Source organism: Eubalaena glacialis, chromosome 10, assembly GCF_028564815.1.
Source record: "Eubalaena glacialis isolate mEubGla1 chromosome 10, mEubGla1.1.hap2.+ XY, whole genome shotgun sequence".
Classification (NCBI taxonomy): Eukaryota; Metazoa; Chordata; class Mammalia; order Artiodactyla; family Balaenidae; genus Eubalaena; species Eubalaena glacialis.
Genome location: NC_083725.1, coordinates 49,992,211 through 50,013,891, shown reverse-complemented (window position 1 = coordinate 50,013,891; position 21,681 = coordinate 49,992,211). Strand labels below are relative to the sequence as shown.

The following is a 21,681-nucleotide window of genomic DNA, read 5'->3' as shown; positions in this document are numbered from 1 at the left end:
TAACTTCTCAGCTTTGTCCCTTACATATCACTCTCACTATCATCACTGTTAACCATCTCACACTTTTTTTACTATAATGATCACATAATAAATCTTGCTTCTTCAAATCTCTATTCCTTTCAATCAAACCTACACCCTGCCAACAGATTAAATTTCTTAAAACTACTAACAAAAGAAAGTTGATCTAGCTATATTTAATATTCTGGAAAAACACTTGTATGTATGTACCAGGAAAAATCTATAAGAATGTTCCTAACAAAAAGGTTTAAAAAAGCAAAAATCTGGAAATAACAAAAAACACTCACTAACAGGAGAGAAAGCTGAACTGTATACATCAGTGAAAATGAATTACACTTTTAAGCATCAAAATGGATGAATCTTAGTAACATAATGTTGAACAAAATAAGCCAACTGCAAAATATAAAGTATGGTGTTCCAGTTATACCAAAACTAAATAAAAAATACTCATAATGAATGTGTATGTGATTAAACAATAAAGAAAAGCTATGGACATATAAATAAAAATTGAAGATAGTGCTTCCTCTGGAGTTGGTGGAAAAAGATGTGGTCAGGGAAGGGCATGGGGTAGGGTACTGGTAATGTTCCACTTCTTTCTGAATTTAGGATTATTCATTTTGTGGTTCTTCGTATACCTTATCCATATGCTAGAAATATTCTTTGTAAGTATGAATATATACTGAAAACAATTTCAAGATGCAGTCACACAATGCATATCGAAGTCTTGCCTGATCCTGCACTGACAACTTTCAAAGCATAAGGAGCATTTTACTGAAATAATAGGTAAGCTTGGAAACAGAGACTTGGGGAACCTCAATACTTGACTCAAAAATTTTCAGAGACTACTTTTACCTGTTCTGATGAATCACAAATAAGTTAAACCAAGAGTTCCCATCTTCTTTTGGTCTCAACATTGTTACTTTTTTGTTGACGAACATTCGATAGAGCCTTTCATCTGGAATGGATCCTGAAATGGATATTACATTATTTTAAAAGTGGTTTCTTACTCGGTTTTAAAAAACGAATATGTTTTGCTTCTAAATTATGTGCTTCTCTGAGTACTTCATTTTCCTATTAGAGAGATATTTGAAATTTGATATCATTATTTACAAATGAACATGTTCCAGGTTCATGCCTGACAACTGCTAAGCAGTTAGTTGCATTTGAAGAATGTTTTCCAGGTCAAGCATATATACTTTCAAGATCTGGAAAATGTGGAATAAAAATTTGAGTTTTCTATGCTCAAATTCTTATTAAAATTTCTAATAATATTGTTTTCCACTCTCCCTTTATTTATTCTAAGTATATATGTACTTTTGATTTAACAAATACATTGTAAAATACACAGGAGGAGATATTAAAGGGGATGATATTAAAAATGTATTTAAAAATAATAGTCTTATGTATATTATGCTTTTAAATAAAAATACTGTGCTTTTTAATAATTTAATGACTTTTAAATAACTCTTCCTAGTCCCCAAAGGATCACCTTAGTCTAGTGAAGGAGGCCAACAAAAACAATTAAACATGAAAATTGCAATTTTAAATATTATAAAAGGGAAAAAAGTCAGGATGCTAAGATGGGGATTATCACTGGGAGGACAAGGTTGCTACTTTATGGAGTGATTAGGGAAGGCCTGGGAAGAAAGGCCAACACCACATAAGTATAAGAGCTAGAAGAGGTCTAGCTTCTAAAGAGAATTCCTAGTGTGGCCAATGAAATAGATGGTGGCATGCAGAACATATAACTGGAACAAAAAAGCCAAGACATAAAAAAATCCAGGGCATTAGAAGGTTGATCTACTTGGGTGTCGAAGCACTGAGAACACTGACAAAATTGGAAGGTAGGCAAGTAAGAAAATTGAGGGAATGGAGAAGGCAGTTTAGCCAGTTGGCAATTAGCTTCAAGGGTGTTTGCAGGCAGGAAAGGAGGTGTCAGTAGGAAGCAAGCAGAACAGTGACTTGCCCTCCACCCCTTCTGCCCTCAAGCCCATAAGAGGCCATGAGAGAACTACATGGGACACAGTAACCTCAGGGGCCAGTCAGTTTCACTGAGGGTTGGAGAGTACAGGCAGCATTCAGAGACTGATGAAATGAGGGAATTTGCTAACTAAAAAGAGCTCTAGGGTATACAGAGCTGGGGTGAGAGGAGGGGGTGGAGGGTAGAGACAGAGTCCAGTTAAGGAAAACAGAACAGGATGAGATGAGAGTTTGGGAGAAAATGGATGACTGAAGCAGTTTGCTTCTGGCAGTGACTGAGGCATAATGGGATCTGTCCTTAGTCTGAAAGTAGGAGGATCAACCATTTTCTGCAGATATGATCCCTAACGTTACAGTGATTAAAATACCTGTTAGCAGTTTTTTAAAAAAGCATATTCCACTTCCTGCTCTATCACTTGCAAAATCAGACATAATACCTCGATCTCATTTTCCATATCTCTAAAATATAGATAACCACGATGCTTTTCTACTTGTTGGTGAAATTATGTAAATTGGGCAAAGACTATAAGCTTCCTAGAGAAGCTTCCTAGAGAAAGTATTTAAATAAACCATCCATCATAATTATTCTTTAAAAAACATACACAAAGAGAAATGAAGTAAATAAGATTTTCTAAGGCTTCTATTATACAAAAGTCACTCAAAAAATAGTAAAAACTATGTAGAGGCTACAGCATGAAATTTTTTCTCAATTTCTCTTGGGGTACTTTAAGGTTGGTTTAACAGGAAGTATAATTTTTATAATACGCTATACACAACAAAATCAATAAAACTATTGCATCCATAAAACAAATCAAACTGAACTTAATCCAAGGAAGACACAAAAAATAGCCTTTGAATGCACTCTAAAAATAGTCTTCCATTCATATGGAATAAAGTCTAGCAAACAAGCTTTTACCTACTGGACACTAAATAAATTGAAGATAGTGAAGCTGATAAAGCAAATTTTCTGAGCATTGTAGATGATAGCTCTAGATTAGCACTGTCTAATAAAAATATCATGTGAGCCACTAAAACAGGCCAAATATGTAATTTTTAATTTTCTAGTAGCCATATTAAAACAAGTAAAAGAAACAGGTGAAATTAATTTTAAGATATTTTATTTAACCCAAAATACCAAAGGTATTTTACATTTTTTTCTAAGTCTTTGAACTCTGATGTGTATTTTATACTTGTAGCATATCTCAATTCAGACTAGCCACATTTCAAGTGCCCAGTAGTTACATGATTACTGTATTGGACAGTGAAACTTTAGAACTTTCAAAGACTTCCAAGATATCAAAATTCAGTTTTTCTAATTACTCTATAAATGCTAATGTTCAGGATTTTTATCTGAGTCTAAAAGAAAGAAAAAATAAACAATAAATAGATACTAAAGGAAAAATATTTTTTCACCAAAACTGCTATTAAAAATAAGTATCAAGGACTATTGGTGCTTATAAAATACTAAAAAATTTCTACCAAAACCTTCTATCATTTTTTTAAGTCACCCATAAGGAATAATTAGATTTGCCTCACTTTTCCCCAAACAGCAGCAAAGTTAACTCCAGAATTTGATTTCCTAGCTGCTTAAACATTTAAACATGTATTGACATAAATAGTAAAATAAAACCATCTTACCTAAGCCATATAGAGCAATTTTTGTGCTTCCTTTTTGAAGCAAAACCGGACTAATGTCTATCTTCTCCACAGACATTGAACGTCCAAAGTGATTTACAAATCCAGCACAACTTAAAATATCCAGGGCGCAGAGTGCGTCTGCCTATGCAAAATATTTTCAAATAATATAAATGTATATCTAAAAATAAGTAATCTGCATATCATATTATTACTTATTAAAAGTATATTTTATATAGTAGTTACAAAAACCTAGATTAGGATAATGTCTTCTCAAAACAAAATTACAATAGTAAAAGTATTCGCTATCTTTTTTCTATTACAAGTGACCCACTGCGACTGGAATAACATGCTACATGCAAAGTTAACATTTCATCAAAACTTATGATGTCTTGTCCACTGAAAAATAAAAAAACAGCCATGAAATCAGTGCCTTGTCATATTAAGCAGACCTCTTAAGAGGTGAGAAAAAAAAGACTAGCTAAGTAGTGATTTATAATACATTAATGACCAGATAAAACAAAAAGATATTTTGAGATTATTTTAGGACCCCTATTATTAAAGATCTTCCTCGACTTACAATGGGTTTAGGTCCCAATAAATCCATCGTAAACTGAAAATACCGTTAAGTCGAAAATGCAGTTAAAGCACCTAACGTACCGAAAATTATAGCTTAGCCTAGCTTACTTTAAACATGCACAGAACACATACATTAGCCTACAGTTGGGCAAAAGTATAAATACTTTTACAATAAAGTATGGAGTATCTTGTGTAATTTACTGAATAATGTACTGTAAGTGAAAAACAGAATGGCTGTATGAGTACAGAATGGTTCTAAGTGTAGCAGCTGTTTACCCTCGTGACCGTGTGGCTGATCAGGAGCTGTGCCTCGCTGCCTTTGCCCAGCATCACACGAAAGTATCTTCCCATGTATCGTTAGCCCAAAAAAGATATTCAAAATTCAAACTTCGAAGTGCAACTTCTACTGAATGTATATCCATTTCGTACCACCGTAGAGTTGAAAAATCTAAGGTCGAACCCTCATAAACTAGGGACAGTCTGTACTTTCATATCAAACAGAAAATAAGATGATCTAATTTAGATTTAAAACTGTTCATGAAACCCTCATTTCCTACAGGTGAGATTTATGTGATAAGAGATACAAAAGCCCTTGGTAAACTGTAAAGCATTATATAAATGTTAGGTGTTTATTCTTCCTCCTGGTTACTTATTGTTAACCTTGGTACTTATGAAATAAATGTGTATGTCACATGCCATTTATTATTCCAGATTTTAAAAAATTATCTAAAAAGCAGTATAAAAGCTTATATGAATGATAAAAAGTCAATTTGAACTTTTGACTCAATTTGACTACAAATTGCTGGGAAGAAGTGAAAGAATGCTTTCCAAAGACAAACTAAACTGATCGTTTCTAAAATTTCAACAAACTAAGAACCCAATAATTACCCCCGTAGGATCATCATGATTGCCATGAATACTAAACACAGGAATTGAAATGTTGAGATTGCCATCTTCGTAGTTCACCCATGGAAACCTTAAAAAAGAAAGAAAGAAAGAAAATTTCTATAAGAGACAAAAGCTGTTTCCCCCATTATCCTCCTCCAAAAAATTAATAGTTATAGGCAAACTGGATGATCTAAGCTGGCAAATGACCACTAGTTTGGAGCTTTAAAAAAATAAAATCCAAGGCAGCAGTTCATTTCAATTCAAGTTTCAAAAGATCTCAAAGTACTACACTTTAAAAGAAAAACCATACAAATATATGATGCTTATGAATTGTATGAAAGATTTGAATATCTGGTTAATAGGAAATAGGCTTTCAAAATTTTGAAAGCCTTTATAAAAGGTTTTTATTTGTAGAAGCAGGAGGGGAAGAAATACATCTACTCTGGAATCCAAAAGACCTAGATTAAAAATTCTAGCTCTATCACTTACTACTTGGATGACTTAAAGTTCCCACCCACTCCTGCCCCTAGTAACCAAGCTTCTCTTCTCAGAGGCAAATAACATTAGGAATTTCTAGTGTATCTGTGCAAAAATATCTTATACCTGTAAAGCAAATAAATACATCTTCCTTCTTAAACAAATGGTAGCACAATATAGATTTCTGCCCCCTGCCTTTATCACTTAACATACTTTATAAATCATTCCATATCAGTACATAAAGAGCTTCCTTGTGATTTTTTTAGCTGTACACTGCATGGATTATTATAATGTGTTTAAGTAGTTACCTATCAATGGACATTTAGACTATTTCCAGCCTTTTATTTTACAAATATTGTTACAGTGAGTAATCTTGTACAAAGTTGCCCTTGTGAGAGTATAGGAAAATATCTAGAAGGAAACTGTCAGGTCAAAAGGAACGAGTGCATCTGTAAATTTGATAACTACTGCCAATTCCCCTCCACAGAGGTTGTATGATTTACTCATAGTACAATGGCAATCCATGAGACTAATTCCCCCTACTCCACCAACACACTGGGTGGGCCAAAAAAGTTCATTCGTTTTTTTCCCTAAGATGGCTCTAGTAGCGCTTAGTTGTCTTTAATTTCATTTGAAACAATTTTGTTAGACTGTACGTGACAGCTGTCATATCAGCGTGCATTTAAAAAAAAAGACTTATGAAAACTGGTGAAGGTTTGTGTAGCCATTTTAATACTGAAGATGGAAGAAAAAAAGCAACATTTTCTGCATATTATGCTTTATTATTTCAAGAAAGGTAAAAACGCAACCGAAATGCAAAAAAAAGATTTGTGCACTGTGTGGAGAAGGTGCTGTGACTGATAGAACGTGTCAAAAGTGGTCTGCGATGTTTCGTGCTGGAGATTTCTCACTGGACGATGCTCCCTGGTCAGGTAGACCAGTTGAAGTTGAGAGCGATTAAACAGAGACATTAACTGGGAACAATCAACGTTATACCACGTGGGAGATAGCCGACATACTCAAAATATCCAAAACAAGCAATGAAAATCATTTGCACCAGCTTGGTTATGTTCATCGCTTTGATGTTTGGGTTCCACGTTAAGTTAAGCGAAAAAAACCTTCTTGACCGTATTTCCGCATGTGATTCTCTACTTAAATGTAATGAAAAGTTCCATTTTTAAAACAAATTGTGACGGGCAATGAAAAATGGATACTGTACAATAATGTGGAATGGAAGAGATCGTGGGGCAAGTGAAATGAACCATCACCAACCACACCAAAGGCCAGTCTTCATCCAAAGGTGATGTTGTGTGTATGGTGGGATTAGAAGGGAGTCCTCTATTATGAGCTCCTTCTGGAAAACCAAACGATTAATTCCAACAAGTACTACTCCCAACTGGACCAATTGAAAGTGGCACTGGACGAAAAGCATCCAGATTTAGTCAACAGAAAACGCATAATCTTCCATCAGGATAACACAAGACCGCATGTTTCTTTGATGACCAGGCAAAAACCGTTACAGCTTGGCTGGAAGTTCTGATTCATCTGCCATTTTCACCAGACGTTGCACCTTCGGATTTCCATTTATTTAGGTCTTTACAAAATTCTCTTAATGGAAAAAATTTCAATTCCCTGGAAGACTGTAAAAGGCACCTGGAACAGTTCTTTGCTCAAAAAGATAAAAAGTTTTTGGAAGATGGAATTATGAAGTTGCCTGAAAAATGGCAGAAGGTAGTGGAACAAAAGGGTGAATACATTGTTCAATAAAGTTCTTGGTGAAAATGAAAAATGTGTCTTTTATTTTTACTTAAAAACCGAAGGCACTTTTTGGCCAACCCAATACATTATCAAGCTTTTTCAATCTATGCCAGTGGTTCTAAACCCTAGCTGCATGTTAGAATTTTCTAGGAATCTTTGAAGATCCACCAATGTCCCAGACACACTCAGAAAGATTAATTGACCTGGAGACAGGGCATCAGTATTTTTTAAGATTCTTAGGTAATGATAATGTGCACCCAGGACTGAGAATTACTGATCTATATCAATCTTATAGGAGAAAAATATATCAGTATACTTCATTTTGCATCTTTCATATTCTTTTAATATGTTTAAATGCTACTTTATTTCCTTTTCTATGAACTATGTCCATATTCTTTACCTATTTTTTATTAAGTCATGGATTTTTTTTTTAATTGACTTGAAAGAACTACTTAACTATTAACTATTGGGAAAATTAGACCGTAATTTGTCATGAGTTGCAAATATTCTTCCTGGTTGAACCCAGACTTTTGACTTCACTTTGGGCGGCTCTTGCCATGCAGAAATTTACTTTTACAAAGACAAACATATCAATCTTTTTTTTTATGGATTCTGGGTTTGTGTAATACTTAGAAAAGTCTTTTCCACATCCAGATCTTTTTTTAAAATGTCTAACAGTTTCTTCTAGTTCTTTTATTGAATAAGCTATATTTTTTGTGGAGATATGAGATACCACCTTTATCAAATACTAAATTCCCACATGTATTGAGGCTATTTCTGGAATTTCTATACTCTTCCACTTATCTGCCTATCAATTCATGAGTCATACCACTTTTTAAATTATTGTAGCATTGTAATATACTTTCTTTTTTCCAGCTTTATTGTGATATAATTGACATGTAACATTGTACCACTTTAAGGTATACAATGTGTTGATTTGATACACTCATATATTGCAAAATGATAACCACTATAGCTTACTTACCACTTTAAGCTTCACACACACCTAGCTTAACAGCTGCATCATGTCACATAATTGCCATTTCTTTTTCGTAATGAGAATATTTAAGATCTACTCTCTTGGAAACTTTCAAGTATAAAATACAATATTACTAACTATAACCACTATGCTGTACATTAGATCCTCAGAACTTATTCATTTTTAAACTGAAAATTATATATTGTTTTGATCAACATCTCCCCTTTTCCCCCAACTCCCTGCTCCTGGTAACCACCATTCTAGTCTCCATTTACATGAGTTCAGCTTTTTCAGATTCCATATACTGTATAAGTGATATCACACAGTATTTGTCTCTTTGTCTGACTTATTTTACTTAGCATAAAGCCCTCAAGGTCCATCCATGTTGTCTCAAATGAAAGGATGTCCTTTCTCATGGCTGAATATATATATATATACATGGCTGTGTGTGTGCATATATATCTGCACACACACACACATACATATATCACATCTTTATCCCTTCTTCCACTGATGGACACTTATGTTGTTGCCATATCTTGGTCATTGTGAATAATGCTGCAATGAATGTGGGAGTGCAGATTATCGCTTTGAGATCCCATTTTCATTTCCTTTGGATATACACCCAGAGGTAGGATTGCTGGATCACATAATAATTCTATCTTTAATTTGGGGGGGGAACCTCCACAGTGTTCTCCATAGTGGCTGCACAAATTTACATTCCTGCCAACAGTGCACAAGGGTTGCCTTTTCTCCACACCCCCTCCAACACTTGTTCTCTCTTATCTTTTTGATGATAGACATCCTAACAGGTGTGAGTTGATATCTCATTGTGGTTTTGATATGCATTTCCCTGATGATTAGTGATGTTGAGCACCTTTTCATGTACCTGTTGGTTGTTCTATTTTTGTGAAAAATGCCATTGGAATTTTGATAGGGATTGAATTGAGCTAGTCACTACTTAGTAGTCTTCTTTTTTCAGAGTTTCCCTATCTTTTCTTTTTTTTTTTGGTCTATTTTTTACATGAACTAGTAAACCAGAGGGAAAATTATCCAAAATATAGTACAAAGAGATAAAGTTATAGGGAATATTAAAAAGTGGGTAAAATATAAATAATTTTCAGAAAGAAAAAGAATAGGAAACAGAAAACATACTGGATAAGATTTTCCAAAATTGCTGCAAAAAAAATTCTTAGTTTGAAATGCATGTAGCCCAAGCAGGATAAATAGAACTAAATCCACAACTAAATATGTCACAGTAAGACTGCAAAATGCTAAGGGCAATGAGAAAAACTTAATGGTTACCTGAGTGCTTTCTTTATGCCAGCTACTATTCTAAGCAATTTTCTTATTAACTCAACTACTCCTAACAACAATTCTGAAAGATTAGCACTATTCTTTTCCCATCTTACAATAATGAAACTAAGGTAGGGCAGATCCAGGATTTGACCTCAGACAGTCTTATACCAGAATCCATGCTTTTAAGCACTATGTTATACTGCTTTTCCAGCAACTAAAATGATAGCAAGACTCCTCAAAAGCACCAAAAAATAAGAGTTTACTGACAGGCAGTGAAAAACTACTAAAAACTGTACTTCGGAAAGGAAACTGAATCTAGACAAAAGGAATGAAACATAAGAAACAGCAATAGTAAGCAAAGAAATAGGTAAACACATCTATGGGGTGGGTGAAGCAGTTTAAAAATAATAAAGTTTTAGATTTGAATAGAAGATGGGTAAAGACTGATCAGAATTCTTAAAAACAAGGACATATGTTAAAAATTACAAGAACCTTTTAAAATCCAATTCTATACTCAGCCAAATTATCAATCCGAAGTTAAAAATAGCCATTTTCTTACATTAAAATATCTCCAAAAATTTAACTCCCAATATAAACTCATTTTTAAAATATATATACACAAATACATAAGAAATAAATATAGCTATGTCTGTTTTCAGGGGTTACTTTATATATATATATTTTTTCTTTTTACATTTATATGTATACATGTGTGTATAATATGTGTATATATGTGTGTGTATGTGTGTGTGTGTGTGTGTGTGTATATATTTAAGCTCTGTGCACTGAGAGAGCCTAGAAGCAGTGATAAGACAATAGCCATGTGCATGCTTAGCATCCAGATTCTAGCTTCCAAATACCATTCCAAAAGGAACCAAGACTCCTTGAAGAAATGGATGAGTCTAGGGCTAGGGAAAAGAAAATACAAAATTAGCCTGGAGCATCTTACAGTGCCAAAAAGGGGGGAAAAAGATGACAGCATGTTGAAAGGACCCAAGAGGTGGTCTGAAAGAGTGCCCAATGGCTAAAGCTGGAACAATTTATTTGAGCAACAATAGATTATAATAGTATTAAATTACAATCCAAAGGAAAAAAAATGAGCTCATACTGATATAAACAATTGAATAAATTCCTACTGATATAGACAATTGAATAAATAAATAAACAAATGCGGGAGAAGGGACAAATCTTTACAGAACTATTCCAATTAATAAATGCAAAAAGAATGTGGGAAATATTTAGAAAATCACCATTAGGACACCGCAGTTACAACTGCTGTAGGCAAGAGCCACTGACGAATGCTAAAATTATTGGACAAACTTTAAAGAGAAACAGAATAGTTGCATGGCCTCCCCTAAAATATTTACTAGTTACTGTAGTGGTTTTAACACGCCCATAAATTCTTTGATACTCTTTCCTCTCTCCAGGAAGTGAAACGTAACGCCCTCTCTTCGAGTGTAGGCTGGACTTAGCTACTCACTTCTTACAAACAGTATATGGAATGGGAAAAATAGTAACTTGACAGTGGAGAAACCTGCAAGACACCATCTTAAACCAAGTGACCAAGGTTAACCTCACCAGTGCAGGCCATGTTGATAGCATGTACTCCTTACATACTGAGAAGGACACTTCACCTATAAGGAATATTCTTTCCCCCAAACCAATAACCCTAGTCTAATCACGAGAAGAACCCAAGTTGAGAGACATTCTACAAAATATCTGACCAGTACACTTCAAAATTGTCAGTGTCTGTCTGGAAAAGACTGGCATAGTCAAAAGGAGATTTTGAGACCATTTCAACTAAATGCAATGTGGTATCCTGTACAATGTTTAAGAAAAAACAGAGTACCTTTATGACATGGGGTTCTAGGTGGATATTGTAAATAAGTCCCAAAAGCACAAATATTAAAGAAAAAAAATAACGTGTTTGACTATGAACATCAAAATTAAATATTTCTGTCATCAAAAGGCCCTGTACAAATAGATGGAGAGATATACCATGTTCTTGGATTGGAAGAATCAACATTGTGAAAATGACTCTACTACCCAAAGCAATCTACAGATTCAATGCAATCCCTATCAAACTACCACTGGCATTTTTCACAGAACTAGAACAAAAAATTTCACAATTTGTATGGAAACACAAAAGACCCCGAATAGCCAAAGCAATCTTGAGAACGAAAAATGGAGCTGGAGGAATCAGGCTCCCTGACTTCAGACTATATTACAAAGCTACAGTAATCAAGACAGTTTGGTACTGGCACAAAAACAGAAATATAGATCAATGGAACAGGATAGAAAGCCCAGAGATAAACCCACGCACATATGGTCACCTTATCTTTGATAAAGGAGGCAAGCATATACAGTGGAGAAAAGACAGCCTCTTCAATAAGTGGTGCTGGGAAAATTGGACAGGTACATGTAAAAGTATGAAATTAGAACACTCCCTGACACCATACACAAAAATAAACTCAAAATGGATTAAAGACCTAAGTGTAAGGCCAGATACTATCAAACTCTTAGAGGAAAACATAGGCAGAACACTCTACGACATAAATCACAGCAAGATTCTTTTTGACCCAGCTCCTAGAGAAATGGAAATAAAAACACAAATAAACAAATGGGACCTAATGAAACTTAAAAGCTTTTGCACAGCAAAGGAAACCATAAACAAGACCAAAAGACAACCCTCAGAATGGAAGAAAATATTTGCAAATGAAGCAACTGACAAAGGATTAATCTCCAAGATTTACAAGCAGCTCATGCAGCTCAATAACAAAAAAACAAACAACCCAATCCAAAAATGGGCAGAAGACCTAAATAGACATTTCTCCAAAGAAGATATACAGATTGCCAACAGACACATGAAAGAATGCTCAACATCATTAATCATTAGAGAAATGCAAATCAAAACTACAATGAGATATCATCTCACACCGGTCAGAATGGCCATCATCAAAAAATCTAGAAACAATAAATGCTGGAGAGGGTGTGGAGAAAAGGGAACACTCTTGCACTGTTGGTGGGAATGTAAATTGATACAACCACTATGGAGAACAGTATGGAGGTTCCTTAAAAAACTACAAATAGAACTACCATACGACCCAGCAATCCCACTACTGGGCATATACCCTGAGAAAACCATAGTTCAAAAAGAGTCATGTACCAAAATGTTCATTGCAGCTCTATTTACAATAGCCAGGACCTGGAAGCAACCTAAGTGTGCATCATCGGATGAATGGATAAAGAAGATGTGGCACATATATACAATGGAATATTACTCAGCCATAAAAAGAAATGAAATGGAGGTATTTGTAATGAGGTGGATGGAGTTAGAGTCTGTCATACAGAGTGAAGTAAGTCAGAAAGAGAAAAACAAATACAGTATGCTAACACATATATATGGAATCTAAGGGAAAAAAAAAAAAAGGCCATGAAGAACCTAGTGGCAAGACGGGAATAAAGACACAGACCTACTAGAGAATGGACTTGAGGATATGGGGAGGGGGAAGGGTGAGATGTGACAGGGTGAGAGAGTGTCATGGACATATATACACTACCAGATGTAAAATAGATAGCTAGTGGGAAGCAGCCGCATAGCACAGGGAGATCAGCTTAGTGCTTTGTGACCACCTAGAGGGGTGGGATGGGGAGGGTGGGAGGGAGGGAGATGCAAGAGGGAAGAGATATGGGAACATATGTATATGTATAACTGATTCACTTTGTTATAAAGCAGAAACTAACACACCATTGTAAAGCAATTATACTTCAATAAAGATGTTTTAAAAAAAAAAAAAAAAGGCCCTGTAAACAAAGTCAAAAGACAATCCACTGATTGGGAAAAAATACATGCCTAACAAAGGCTTAATATCTAGAAATAACTCCTGCAAATTCAATAGGAAAAGACAAAAATATCCCAATTTTTAAAATGGACAAAGGATATGAACAGAAGAGATACCAAATGTACACAAAAAATTTGAGAAGTTACTCAGTCTCACTATTAATTAGGGAAATAGAATTTAATACAACAATGTACAGAAAATTCAAAGAACTACATTTACCAAGGAAATAGCTTGTAGTGAAGGTAAAATGGCTAATTGTTACCGTGTTCGTGTGTCTTATACAGAAAATATTATATATTATACATACATGTAATATTAACTATCATAAGGAAACATTCATTTAAGCATTTAAATATACTTACTTACTAAAACCGAAGTTGACTGACTGATCGCTGATAATTTCAAACTGTACAGGACGATCCCCCATGCAATATTTTCTTAATAACTCGAGGCAGTTATGTACTGTTTTTCTTGAGGGTTTATTTTCATGAAAAAGATCACCCCCTAACAAAACGAAATCCACCTAATCAACAGAAAATAGTGTGAAAATTAGTATGTTTTATAGATAAAATTTTTAAAACTATAGCACAAAGAGATAGAAAAAAAATCTTGTAAAAGATACTATTATGCGTGGAGATTGAGAGTTTCATATTTTGTTTAGTCAAAGGGCCTTTCAATCTGGTTATTAATCTGACTTCAGCTTAGGTTCCTAGGCCACCTTCAAAAAGGCCATCTTCAAATTACTACACCAAGTTTCTAACTCACACTACCCAAAGTCATCATACTTCTTTTTTTAAAGTTATCCAAATCAGGGGGCTTCCCTGGTGGCGCAGTGGTTGAGAATCTGCCTGCCAATGCAGGGGACACGGGTTCAAGCCCTGGTCTGGGAAGATCCCACATGCCGCGGAGCAACTAGGCCCGTGAGCCACAACTACTGAGCCTGCGCGTCTGGAGCCTGTGCTCCGCAACAAGAAAAAGGCCGCGATAGTGAGAGGCCCACGCACCGCGATGAAGAGTGGCCCCTGCTTGCCGCAACTAGAGAAAGCCCTCGCACAGAAACGAAGACCCAACACAGCCAAAAATAAATAAATTAAAAAAAAAAAAAAAAAAAAGTTATCCAAATCAAACATAAACTTAGCACTTTAATAAAACCTATGGAAGGGAAAACAGATTCAATCCAAATAATTCACTTGATTCATTCAACAATTATTTAGAGTCCCTGTAGGCACAGGCAGCTAAGGAAATAGCAATCTACAAAATATAGGATGTCCCTGCCCTCATTAAATACAGACAACGTGCCATACCCTATACTGAGTGTGATGAATAAAATACGATCCCTATCCTAAATATGTTCAAAATCTAATGGGAGGGACAAACTGCTAAGCATCTAAACGTAAGTCAAACTCTGACACGCACTAGAACAGATATATAAACAAACCAGGAGTAGAGATGACATTACAATTAATTCCAACTGAGAGGAGGAAATTCATCTGAGGACAATGTCTGGGAAGAATGGGCTAACATGGTGGCATCTGAGTGGCACCATGAAGGATAAACGAGATTTCGAGGAAGAGCATTCAGGAACAACGAGAGAGAAGGGAAATCACACAGGAAGAAAGTCCAACACACTTTCAAAAGTGTACAATCTACGTAAAGAAACTTGATTAAGTTCTTAATTATACAAAAGAACCCAGCAATACAGATCACCATGGGCTACAGTAGTGAGGGTAGCAGAATATGTCACCACAAAATGGACCACTTTGGCAATGTGGACTGTTTTGAGCTGAAGGCAATTAAGACCCAGCAGAGTCAGGAAAAGCTGTTTTACCTCTCTCTAAACTGCCTAAAAGAATTTGGATGGGGGGCATGTACCAGGAAGAGAGCTATTACCAGAGATAATTTCTGATATCAGAAAGACATCGCATGGCATGGCAAACACCTGTTTACCAAACATCTGATCTTCTCATCTTCCTGTGCATTGTCTTTCTCCCCTTTAAAGCCCCAAACTCCTTTCCCCTTCTCCTTAGCTCAGGATGGCAGATAAGCCTCAACTACTTCACTGCTGAGGAGTCTCGTATTTTTGTGGGGCTCCTATACGTATGAAATTTGTTTTTAACCCTGTTAATCTGTCTTACGTCAACTTCATTATTAGACCAGCCAGGGAACTTAGAAGGGAAGAAGGAAAAGATTTCTGCCCCAACAAGAGTCAGAGAGACTTCAATAAAAATGTGGGATTTAAGCCAGGTCTTCAAAACTAAACATGATTTGAGTAAAGGGAGAAAATGATCATAATCCAAGGCATAGAAGAAACAAAACAAAAGCAACAAAGCAAACAAACATTTTTACAAGGGAGGGGAAAGAGAAATAGTTGTTTAAATGATATAGTTTCACTTTTACCAGACGAAAAGAGTTCTGGAGATCGGTCACTCAACCATGCAAATGTGCTTAACACTACTCAACTGTACCCTTAAAAATGGTTAGGATGGGGGCTTCCCTGGTGGCGCAGTGGTTGAGAATCTGCCTGCCGATGCAGGGGACACGGGTTCGAGCCCTGGTCTGGGAAGATCCCACATGCCGCGGAGCAACTGGACCCGTGAGCCACAACTGCTGAGCCTGCGCGTCTGGAGCCTGTGCTCCGCAACAAGAGAGGCCGCGATAGTGAGAGGCCCGCGCATCGCGATGAAGAGTGGCCCCCACTTGCCGCAACTAGAGGAAGCCCTCGCACAGAAACGAAGACCCAACACAGCCAATAAATAAATTAAAAAAAAAAAAAAATGGTTAGGATGGGAAGTTTTATGGTATGTGTATTTTAACACAAGCAAAAAAAAAATTTTTTTTTAATATTTTTAAAAACTGGTTTGTGACTCCAGGGATCACTGAGAACACAACTTGCTTCTGTGGTATTCTGCCCAAGGTGAATCTACTCATGAGGAAACGTCAGACATATCCAGCTGAGGAATATTCTGCAAAAGTAACTACCCTGGACTCTTCAAAAATGTCAGGGTCATGAAAGACAAGGCAGACTGAGGAAACATCCCAGATTACAAGAGACTAAAGAGACAGGACAACTAAATGCAAAATGTAATCCTGGATTGGGATCTAGACACCACTGACCTGCCCCCAAACTGCTATGACAGACTTCGTCGGGACAACTGGCGGCATCTTAGAATTACATAATCGTACTGAATCAACATAATTCCCTGGTTTTGATAAGTGCACTGTGGTTACTTATGTAATTTACTCTCAAATGGTTCAGAAAAAGTGTGTGTGTGTGTGTCTATGAAGAGAGAGGATAAATCAAATGTGGTAAAGTGTAGGAAAATCTCGGTGAAGGGTAAGGAATTATTTGTACTATTCTTGCAATGTTTATGTAAGATTGATATTGTTTCAAAATTAAAAGTTAAAAAAAAAAAATAAAAAAAGATTCCAAAGAACTAAAGAGTAGAAATAAGGCTGGTTAGATGGCACAGGCCCACAAAATAGAGGACTTAAAAATCGGGAAGAATTTAGATTTCAATAAGAAGAAATAATAAACACAAATGATGGGGGGAAGTAAACATGCATTTGGAAGTACCAGCATGGGGCTGTAGGTGGGAGGGGGCAGTTAAGATTAAAGAATGCAGGGAGGGGAAACAGGAGGAAATGGAAGGGAAGGAAAGGACAAGGTAAAGGAAAAAAAAAAAAAAAAAAAGCTCGTGCTCAGGGAAAGAAATACTTCAGCACCTAAGAGTTAGAAAAAAAAGGACAGAGGATTCTCTGGCAGGAAACAGACCTTCTTTGACTGCAAATTTCTCTGCTCTCAGGGTAAAAGGAGACAGTCCTAGACATTCCCCCATTCATGAACACATTTATAAGAGTGCCTACTGCTTGCCAGATCCTTTCTAGGTACTAGGATACACATGAGCAAACAAAAAAGATTTTTCATTCTCATGGAGTTCACCTTCTAGTGGAGAAGATAATAAACACGTAAATAATTCAATAAATTATTTCAGATGGTGCTATAAAAAAAAATAAGAGTGTTTGGAGACATCAGGGAAGACCTCCCCAAAAAAGGTAAAACTTGAATTGAGAACTGAGAAGTCAATCCTGGCAAGACCAAGGTGCTCTGAGCAGGAAGAGAACCAGACATGCAGAGGTACCAGAGTAGAACAAACATCTCTGTATGGATGAAGCACAAACCAACCAGGCAGAGTGGAAGGAGATGAAGTCTCCTGGCAGGGGCCAGATCACACTGAAACTTGTAGTCTAATTTTTATTCTAGATTCAATGGAAGGCCACTTAGAAGATTATAAGCAGCAAAGTGACATGATCTGACATGATTTTTGTAAGTTCACTTTGGCTGCTATGCTGAATACTGTAGGGGGAAAGAATGGAAGTAAAAAAACCTAAGGGGAGCTACTGTAGTCCAGCAAAATATGACAAAAGTTTTGGACTAAGTTTACAGCATGAAGGTAGAAAATAGTAGAGAGGTTCCACTTGTGTACATTTGGGAATAAGAACCAAAGGACTTGCAGAAGAACTGAAGAGAACTCTGAGGAAAAGTCAAGGTTGAAGTTTGCAAGTCCCCAGAATTTATGTTTATTCCCCAGCTGTCTTTTGGGCTCGAGATGGACATTTCAACTGTCTGCTGGACTGTTTCCTTGAATGTCCTATTGGAATCTCTAACTCAAATGGTCTCAATCAGAATTCATCACCTTCCCACATAAAGAAGTATGTTATAAGGAAGTATGAAAATAAGGAAGAAATCTTTCTTATTTAAAACCTACTTCTATTATTGGTACCACCATCCACCCAAACATAATACACTCCAGAGTCACCGTCATCCCCTTCTCCCTCATCCCCACCCCCTACGATTGACTAACCAATCAAAGTATCCAAATCCTCTCTTTGTATTATCTCCTGCATTCACTTCCTCTTTTCCATTCCATGGCACCACTTTGAAAAAGCCTCCAACTTATCTTGCCTTCGTGCTGTACTCTGTTGCCAGAAGACTTTCTATTAAACTGGGTACAAACTCCTCAATCTGGTATTTGAAGCTCCTGATGCAGCTCAAACCACATTTCTCATCTTTCAGCACGCTTTCTAACACGCGACCTACCAGTGAGCCCAATATCTGCTGTACCCCTAATGGACCAATCGTCTCACCTCTGTGCCCTTCCTACTGCTTCACGGGAGGTGTACACTCTCTTTGCTTTTCACTCATTAAAAGCCAACCATCCTTCTAAGCCCAAGTTAAATGCCACTTCCTTCACCTCATCTTGCTATCCTCATCTAAATGTGATCTCTTCTACCTCCAAACTCCCAGGAAATGCTGTTTATATATAATCTTATGGCTCTTGCATCTGAGCATTTTTGACATTTATCATATCTCACATACTGATTTGCTTGCTGCATGTTCTTTGAAAGCAGAAACTATGACAGTCATCTTTACATGTCAAATAGAAACTGCCACAGGATACTGCACTCAGTAAACACTGTAAATATTTGTAAATTTTTACAGACTATTTACAAAAGTAGCTCCTACTTGAATTCAGGGAATAAAGAACACAAAATCTCCTTTGGGCTTTCAGCACATGGGCCTATAAAACAAACCTCTATCTTTAAAAGGAAAAAGAGCAAGTTGAGTAAGGGAACTTGGTAGAAATTGCAAAAATGCAAACTAAACTCACATCATTTTCCTGGGCAAGTCTTAAAATTTCATCAAGTGTGACAAACGTATCATTTCCTCTGACTGCATCTTTTTCCATAAATCCCAGATGAATATCTGTTGCAACTAAGATTTTAAATGTATTTTCATCATCGCTGTATTAGAAAAGAAGAAGCACGTCAATATAATTCATTAAAAGGATGTTCAAGCAAACTGAAACCTAAATCTATAAAATAATAGCAGTTATGACGTAAAATCATTTTTCTAGCCCTAAACTAGGTCCAAAAATTTGAAGCATTCAACAGACCATTAACGTCACAGTTTTCTTACCACTAAGACAAAGCAGAACAAATGTACACACATTTTTAAAAGGTTCTGTAACTGCTTCAGAAATGTATAACCTCATTACAGCCAGTTTCATAAACTGATATGTAACCTGGATTTGAAAGTTTGGTTGTTTTCCTGCTCTGTTCCACAGCAAAAATCCAAGAGGATTTGATCCCAGTATCTAAACTTATTATTTATCTACTTTGCACTTTCCCAAGAAAATTAGAATTAACTGGTTAATTTAAAAAGCCCTTCTCCTTACTTTATAAGTAGATTTTTATCCTAATAAACTAGTAACTTACATCCAGGGCCCTGAAGAGGCTTGCTCTCCATACAAAGTTAGTTTTTCATTAATGACTTTGGCCAAGTAACAAAACTAATTTACAATGCCATTTAAATTTGGTAGTATTCAAAAGTACTTTCATATGAAGCAGCAATATGATAGTTATTAATTCTCTCTTAAACTTAATATAACTTTTAATTGTCTTTAAAATATTTTGGTATCCCTGATCTCATCTCAACTCCCACATGTAAACAGGTTAAGTTTTATTATCTCTGAAAAACTAGAAAGCTATATACAGAGAAATTAACTGATTTATCATGAAACAAAATGGTAGAAATGGAACTAAAACCCGGTATTAAAACTCAGGCTGTTTTCACAAAACCATACGAACTTCAAAAAAATATTATATATATCTCCAAAATTCAAATCTTTATACATAAGAGAATTTTCCAGAAAAGATTTCTCTTCAGAAACTTCAAAATGATATGCACAGTTCTGATTGCTATATACATACAGGTAAGTCAGAATACTTCCAGATCACATTACTACCCAGACTTCCATAGCAATTTGTAAGGTATTTTCCCTTGAGGTCTCTCACTTAAATATGAGAATTAATCTGAGAGTCATTTTTTTTAAAAATGTATTTATTTTATTTATTTATTTTTGGCTGCATTGGGTCTTCGTTGCTGTGTGCCGGCTTTCTCTAGTTGCCGAGAGCGGGGACTACTCTTCGTTGCGGTGCACGGGCTTCTCATTGCGGTGGCTTCTCTTGTTGCGGAGCACAGGATCTAGGCGCACGGGCTTCAGTAGTTGTGGCACGCGGGCTTAGTTGCTCGGTGGCATGTGGGATCTTTCCCAACCAGGGCTCAAACCCGTGACCCCTGCATTGGCACGCGGATTCCTAACCACTGCGCCACCACCAGGGAAGCCCTCAGAGTCATTTGTAATCCAATTATACAAATGAAGAAATTGAGACAAAGTTTAGACGCTTGCTAACTTGTCCAAGTTTACACAATACTAATTAAGAAATTAAGGGGACTTCCCTGGTAGTCCAGTGGTTAAGACTCTGCGCTCCCAATGCAGGGGGCCCGGCTTCAATCCCTGGTTGGGGAACTAAGACCGCACATGCCGCAACTAAGCCCGCATACCGGAACTACTAAACCCACGCGCTCTAGAGCCCGCAACTAGAGAAGCCCGTGAACTGCAAGGAAAACCGGGCGCGCTGCCACGAAGACCTAGTGCAGCCTAGATAGATTAGATAGATAAATAGATAGATAGATTAAAAAAAATTAAAACAAGGGTGAAAGATTCCAAGTTTGAAGCTTTTTCCACATAACTTTTTCTAGTCCTTTATTTTCATTTTAGTCAGATTCATTTCCAATTTATTCAGTACTAAAGCAATTTACTTCTTTAAAAATCTGCTTTAAAAGACTTGCATCAGGACCTCCCAGGTGGCTCAGTGGTTAAGAATCCACCTGCCAATGCAGGGGACACCGGTTTGATCCCTGGTCCGGGAAGGTCCCACATGCTGCGGAGCAACTAAGCCCGTGCGCCACAACTACTGAAGCCCGCGCGCCTAGAGCCCCGAGCTCTGCAACAAGAGAAGCCACCGCAATGAGAAGCCCGCACACCGCAACCCCGGTCGCCGCAAGTAGAGAAAGCCCACCGCAACATTGAAGACCCAACGCAGCCAAAAATAATTAATTAAGGAAAAAAAGACTTGCATTAGCTAGTAAGACTTAGTTCAAGCATATTTATAGCTTCAATAGTTTAAGACAAAACCTAAGAACATAAACATATAGCAATATGCCAACCTACTGCAAAACCCCAATCTATAGCTGCATATTATCTTTAGTTAATAAACATATAGTATGAATTGTTAACCATTCCAAATATTCTTTTTGATGACTAACACTTGTATTCAGAGGCAAGGTCTTTATTTACTCATAGTTTATTAAATAAGTTTTCT

At 36.4% G+C, this 21,681-nt stretch overlaps 1 protein-coding gene across 2 annotated transcripts in view; it reads right to left on the bottom strand.

Moving 5' to 3' along the window:
- MRE11 (MRE11 homolog, double strand break repair nuclease) overlaps positions 1 to 21,681 on the bottom strand; it is a 69,298-nt gene that overhangs the window by 46,609 nt on the left and 1,008 nt on the right. For both annotated transcript variants that reach the window (XM_061202694.1, XM_061202695.1), the window contains exons 3-7: positions 19,125 to 19,257; positions 13,818 to 13,978; positions 5,101 to 5,188; positions 3,637 to 3,778; positions 871 to 985 (exon numbers count right to left, since the gene is read on the bottom strand). In XM_061202694.1, the coding sequence (XP_061058677.1) occupies positions 871 to 985; positions 3,637 to 3,778; positions 5,101 to 5,188; positions 13,818 to 13,978; positions 19,125 to 19,257 (639 nt within the window). The remainder of the gene's footprint in view (positions 1 to 870; positions 986 to 3,636; positions 3,779 to 5,100; positions 5,189 to 13,817; positions 13,979 to 19,124; positions 19,258 to 21,681) is intronic.